A 6,081-nucleotide genomic window follows, 5' to 3' on the forward strand; every position below is an offset into this window, starting at 1 on the left:
GGTAACCTCATATGCCATGGGAACAGTGTTCTCCAGTACAAAAGCAATTATGCTAATAAAGAGGAAGACAATGCAATGTATTCACACAGACTTGTGAAGAAATACATATTAGGTTTTAAAGTGATAACACTCCCGAATCAAGTGTTATCTGTGTCTAGAATAGAATAGAAATGAACTAATAAATGCAAAGAACAAAAGGCATGAATACATCGAAGCCATTGTGTCATTGCAGCTTGGGAACAAAAATAAATATAGCTGCAAGCAGCGATAAGACGGGGCCAAGTGGCCTTGGTTAACCAAGCTACGAAAATCCCAGGAGTGGATTGCATGGATGATATAATTCATACAATCATATAATTGGGAGATCTAAAGGTAAGAGGTCCTTGGGCGGATAGGACGAATGACTGTGAGCTTCCGGTGTAAACTTGTAAAACATTTAAACAAGGCTAATGGCGTGGCCTTGACTAACAAAAGGACACAATATCTATATCCAGGTCACCGTAATTCACCACTGCTTTCAAGATGGAATACTGTTCTGTTAAATTCAGCTTGTGTATTCTCGTCAATCACAGAAAGTTACATAAAAATCACACCCATTGTGAAATGAGCGGTGACTTTGATGAGTGGACACTCCCTAGCTCAGGCAAACGCTGGAGCGGCTAGCACCGCTCAAAAAACAGAAACAACCAAGAATTGTATCAAAGGTATAGGTGAAAGACGGCCTCTGGCTAGCACTGCTCAAAATACAGAAACAACCAAGAATTGTATCAAAAGTGTAGGTGAAAGACGGCCTCATAGCGGGTGCATATCGGAAGAGGAGGAAGGATGCTCAGGGAGAGGGTCTGGAGGTTCAGCCTTACAATGCTGTTGTACTCTATGCCTGGCATAAACAGCTGCTCTCCTAAAACTGTGCCCTGCCCTGCAAAGGCCATCTTCTGAGTCCCATACACCTGAAGGAACAGAGAAGGGTCCAGCATTAGATACTCATATCAATTAATGATGGAAGTTAATACTTTAGAATAGATAAACATTACAGTCTTCTTGTCAATATGCAAACAGCAGAGGGCACGCCGGCGCGTTAAAGAAGATCTTTGTAAGAGAATTGATATAAAAAAGTTCAGTCATTTGCTACTGTATTGAAAAGATAAGAGAAAGAAAATAGTGGATTTGTGTATCTGTCTTTTTGTCTGGAAAATAATTTTGTGTTTAAAAAAACGTGAAAAATCGTATCGTATCGTGAACCTAGTATCGTGATTGGAATCACATGGTGAGTTGAGCGAATCGTTACATGCCTAGATGTTAGTGATGTTTTATTGGGCGAATCGTTACATGCCTAGATGTTAGTGATGTTTTATTGGGCGAATCGTTACATGCCTAGATGTTAGTGATGTTTTATTGGGCGAATCGTTACATGCCTAGATGTTAGTGATGTTTTATTGGGTGAATCGTTACATGCCTAGATCTTAGTGATGTTTTATTTATACAAGTCAAGTCTCTTCAATTGCTTCTTACCTGACCCCACTTTTGAGAATGCACACAGAATGATGTCACCACATTCTCAGAGTTGTTTCCTCCAATCACACACAACCTGTCAGTGGCACCTAGGAAGTAGAGGGTGGGGAGGTGTGCTTCAGCTCTGGTCAGTGTGGGGAGTAGCTCAGACCATGAGTCTAGAGGACAAGGGAGGACAACCTGTCAGTGGCACCTAGGAAGTAGAGGGTGGGGAGGTGTGCTTCAACTCTGGTCAGTGTGGGGAGGTGTGCCTCAGCTCTGGTCAGTGTGGGGAGGTGTGATTCAGCTCTGGTCAGTGTGGGGAGTAGCTCAGACCATGAGTCTAGAGGACACCAACAGGGTAAGGGACTCTATGTGAAAGACAGCATGATCAAATGACCCGCTGAATAGATTACATTTTCATGAACAGACTCTGGTATTAGATACCTTGCTATTATTTGCCTCATCAGAATAAATCATGTAACTACAAAATGCACTAAGAAGAGTGGAGGCCTTTCTTTTATACTCTTCTTTTTGAGCCCAGAAGTGTCTGTTTGTTGTTGACATCATCAGACGTCATCATTGTGATGAAAGGTACCGCTCGCTCACTTAGTTCACACGAGTGTGATTATTATTATTTTTTACAATAAAACAATAAGAAATATAACTAGAAGACAAAGATGTAAATTAGAGTGATGTATTCAAACATTTTCAATAAATGTATAGCAGTATGATAATCATTTGAACAACAGGAAGTGGCCGTCAGACGTTTGTCTGCTGATTACGGGTGGGTTAGTCAGGAGGTCAAAAATATAAACAGGTGCCAGTCCTTTCAGTGATTTTAAAACAATGTAATTTTACATTTTTAATCAATTCTGAACGCCACTGGTAGCCAGTGCAGTGAGGCAAGAACAGGTGTGTTTTGAATGAGTTGAAGGCAAATAGGCGATTGATTGACTTTTTCTGTTGGGATAGAGCTTCTGTTGTTGTGCCTTACCTTGTGTGGTGTCATACTGCAGAACCAGTTTCTCCCCTGTCCTCTGGATGTTTCCCAGCACATAGAAGCAGTGCCCAAGGCTAGTGGCCAGTGGAACATCATGGGACAGCGACATGGTGAACTGGAAGTCAGTGAGTGGTAGCGAGGAGACAAACCTATAGGGCAGATAGAGTTCACAACGCACACCAATACATGAGGGGATGTCATTTTAAATGCCCATTTCCAATGTATTTCCATTTCTACTGGCACAGAACAAATCAACTGGCAGTGTTAACACCAACAGAGAGGACACAAACCTCCATGTGTCCTCCCAGGGGTCATAGCATTCAACAGCAGTGTAGAGGGATGTACTGGAGTCAGGAGTCACCAGGGAATCCAAGTACCAGCCTCCTATAGCATAGATACGGCCTTCACAGGCCACTGCACTGAAGTGTCTTCTGTGCTGTGGAGATAACAGAGCATGTGACAACAAGTTTCATAACTGTATCATATATCTCACCTGTCAATGTAAGATAATTTGGAAAAACGCGAACCCTAAACCAGCAGCTTTTTTTGGTGCACGATGCCAAAATACCAGATATACATTTGAGAGGAGACTTAGCTCACCTTGATCAGAGGAGTTGTGGAGACCCAGGTATGAGTGATGGGGTTATACCGGAAGCAAGCCATTTTGAACTCCCAGCCTCTTCTCATGCGATGTCTGTAACCCCCCATGATGTACAGGTAGTTATACAGGACTACTGTAGTGAAACACCACTTGTCAGCCTTGAAAGGGAGCTGTTCAATGGAGCGCCAATACCCATCACCATCTGATGCCTCCAGGATGAAGATGTGTCGTGCAGCTTCCGTTTCTGGGTCATTCCACGTGGTCAAGTTCTCCTTCCTGAGACTGCAGAGACGCCGATCTCCACGTGTCCTCAGATTAATGACTTCCACTCGCTCCTCCTCATTCATACACCTAAGGAAATTAACCATATTAATAAGTCACAGAGCCTCAGAAAACCACAGCACGGTGCAAAGAGTCAATACCCAGTAACAAACCTAGCCCACAAAGACAAACCTTGTCTCTACATGAAAAACTGAATTTTCTCAATATTGAATTGTGTGCTGTAAAAGTGTAAATGGTAAATGGAACATGGCTATGTAATTCAAAATACTAAATGAGGATATCTATGCTGCATCAAACCAAAGCTATACCTGATGAGTTGGGGCAACTCTAGCAGGTTTCTGCTCAGATAGATAAATACGGTCATCTTCAGCTCATCACAGCATATCTCCTGGGCCAGAGACAGGTAGGACAAACAGTTGTCGGGGCTGAGTTCTTCTGCCAAGGCTGATAGACACTTTGAGAGGAAGCCCTCAGCCAGGAGGTAACTGGCCACCTAGTCAGAAAGAGAGAGAGACATAGGAAGAGAGGGAAATTGGGGTGGATTTGTGTATATGTCGACTCGAGTGTGTGTGTGTGTGTGTGTGTGTGTGTGTGTGTGTGTGTGTGTGTGTGTGTGTTGTCTTAACACTGGCTTTGCAGTGAATCCGGTAGAATTAATTCAAAGATGTGACAAAGGGATCTATATTCAGTTTCCATCTGCCCACCTGGATATGTTCTCCAAGCTCCTCTTGGGGAACCTGAAATTGACCGCAGAAGGAGAACTCTAAGAGATGATAGAAGACGGAGGACGACACATAGTCCAGGCTGATGAGGTTATCTGAGGTCTCTCTCATCCTGGACTGGGACAGGCCTCTGAAGTATTCGCTGCACTCCGAGAGCCTTAGGATATCCACCTTAGAAATGGAGTGTAGAACCATTATGAAGCAATGCTGATCTCATGATTTAATTCAACATATGCACACTTAATACAACACATGTACTGTAAATTAATGCTGAAATGATGCTGTGCATAAGAAACCATACAGCTACCACTCGACCAAAAGGTAATAATCACTAGTCCATTGAGCAATATATAGTATAAGCTAGGACACAAATGTAGTAGTGAGGCATATGACATAATAAATTGTATGTGATTTTGGATATCATATTATAAAATGTCACAATGTTGTATTTTCTGCAGTCTGCTTTGCTGTAAAGTGTTGTAATTTTTGGAACTCACCTGACTGTTCTAGCTGTTCAAATATTTACCAACTGAGATACAGTATATAGGCATTACTGATTATTTATAAAACATATTACGTAAATATTTTGGGAAAGCACCAATAGTCATCCACACGGTATTTTGGTAAAAAATATCATATTTGAATATTTGATTGTGTACATATCAGCCAGCGAATGACATGATTCAGACAACCAATTTAACTACCTGGATTGGAACCCAGGGTTCCACAGGCTTCTAACCCAGGAGGTGACATTGGCGCCGTGACTGGTAACGGGTAGCCCTGCCTGAAACTCTGAAGTCTAATATTCCCACGGCCAGGTGGGATTCCCCTTGGACTGAACGGTAGAGTTTCTGACTTCTGGGTTTCCTGGCTTTCTGGGTTTGAATTCAAGTATTTATACTTACATGGAATGCATGTGTGCTAGTTTGGACTGTGACCATGATTCCATGTCCGTCTCCATGGCCATAAGTGCGGAGTGCCTCGCTGGTTTCCCATTCCTCTCGATGAGTTTTGAGCGCTCCTTTACCTCTCCATGCCATCCACCGATTGGCTGCTAGAAAAGCTCCAGAAAGTCTCTTAAGAACATATTTCAACCACGAGTTGATCCACAATAACAGCATTATTAGATACTGTCTGAGTGGATCCATACCGCTGAGCGCTGAGCAGGAAATGTATTTTTGAATAACGTCACTAAATTGGCCACATTCATCAGTTTACCCACATATTACCCAGAGCGTACAACGTGTAGTTATAAATCCAGGCCAGCAGTTATATTCCCATATATGAAAAATCTTTCAAGGCGTAAATTCAAGATATTGCTCCCATAGCATCTGTTCTATGTACCATAAAATGAAATAGACAAAGTATGAATTCTGAACTAACCCGGGGATGGAAAATTGTATAACTCTGTACAGTCACTCCAGCACATATGCTCGTCTTCCTTTTACTGTCTGGTCCCTCTATCAAGTGCCGTTGATTTAAGTAAACAAGGGAATAAAACAGCTGTGCCACTGGTCAATACCAAACACAACATAAGAATAATGTTAATAAACAGCTCAGTTAAAACCTTAAACTAATTTTTTATCTAAGTTTTAAGCATATGAACCTAAACAAAGAATTCAAGTTTGTTCGGATGTGAAGCCCCTCTGCCCTGAAGATAGCCAACAGTGTGTTTATGTGGAACTCTGCGCAGCATAGTTCTTTGGGACGGGTCTATTCCTGGATGCAGGGTGACGGGGCAAAACATGACACCATTTACGCTGCTGTAAGTCACGTCATGTCACAGTGAGCTCAAGTTACTGTCCTGACACAAACGTGAAGCAGAAGAGCATTACATAACATGATTATGGTCTAGTAAAAATTAACCACTTTCAACCTGAACCTGAACACTATTTTGGGCATGTCATAATAGACTACAAATTTCCTAAAGGGAAAAAAAGTTGTTGAAGAGGTTGGCAATATCCATCTATCCACATAATTTG

At 42.1% G+C, this 6,081-nt stretch overlaps 1 protein-coding gene across 2 annotated transcripts; it reads right to left on the reverse strand.

The window, feature by feature from the left end:
* Positions 1-295: 295 nt before the first annotated feature.
* Positions 296-5,746, reverse strand: LOC306923569 (kelch repeat and BTB domain-containing protein 11). 2 transcript variants are annotated; one of them, XM_079501748.1, is made up of 9 exons: positions 5,483-5,746; positions 5,005-5,175; positions 4,082-4,270; positions 3,686-3,870; positions 3,095-3,446; positions 2,785-2,930; positions 2,489-2,643; positions 1,513-1,670; positions 296-950 (listed from the first exon to the last, which is right to left on the reverse strand). In XM_079501748.1, exons 2-9 carry the CDS (start codon positions 5,137-5,139, stop codon positions 768-770), a joined length of 1,503 nt encoding a protein of 500 aa, XP_079357874.1. In that variant the 5' UTR covers positions 5,140-5,175; positions 5,483-5,746; the 3' UTR covers positions 296-767. The 2 variants fall into 2 exon arrangements, with proteins under 2 accessions (XP_079357874.1, XP_079357873.1); XM_079501747.1 differs by having other exon boundaries at positions 5,005-5,746.
* Positions 5,747-6,081: the final 335 nt, after the last annotated feature.

This window comes from Electrona antarctica (assembly GCF_951216825.1).
Source record: "Electrona antarctica genome assembly, chromosome: 5".
NCBI lineage: Eukaryota > Metazoa > Chordata > Actinopteri > Myctophiformes > Myctophidae > Electrona > Electrona antarctica.

Bases quoted from the DNA above. Each gene is read 5' to 3' on its own strand.
- LOC306923569 (XM_079501747.1), bottom strand. From the start codon at position 5,247: ATGGATCCACTCAGACAGTATCTAATAATGCTGTTATTGTGGATCAAC. The intron at 3,447-3,685 runs GTATAGCTTTGG...TAATTTCCTTAG, and splicing joins GAGTTGCCCCAACTCATCAG to GTGTATGAATGAGGAGGAGC. The intron at 2,644-2,784 runs GTTTGTGTCCTC...TCTGCCCTATAG, and splicing joins CCCTGGGAGGACACATGGAG to GTTTGTCTCCTCGCTACCAC.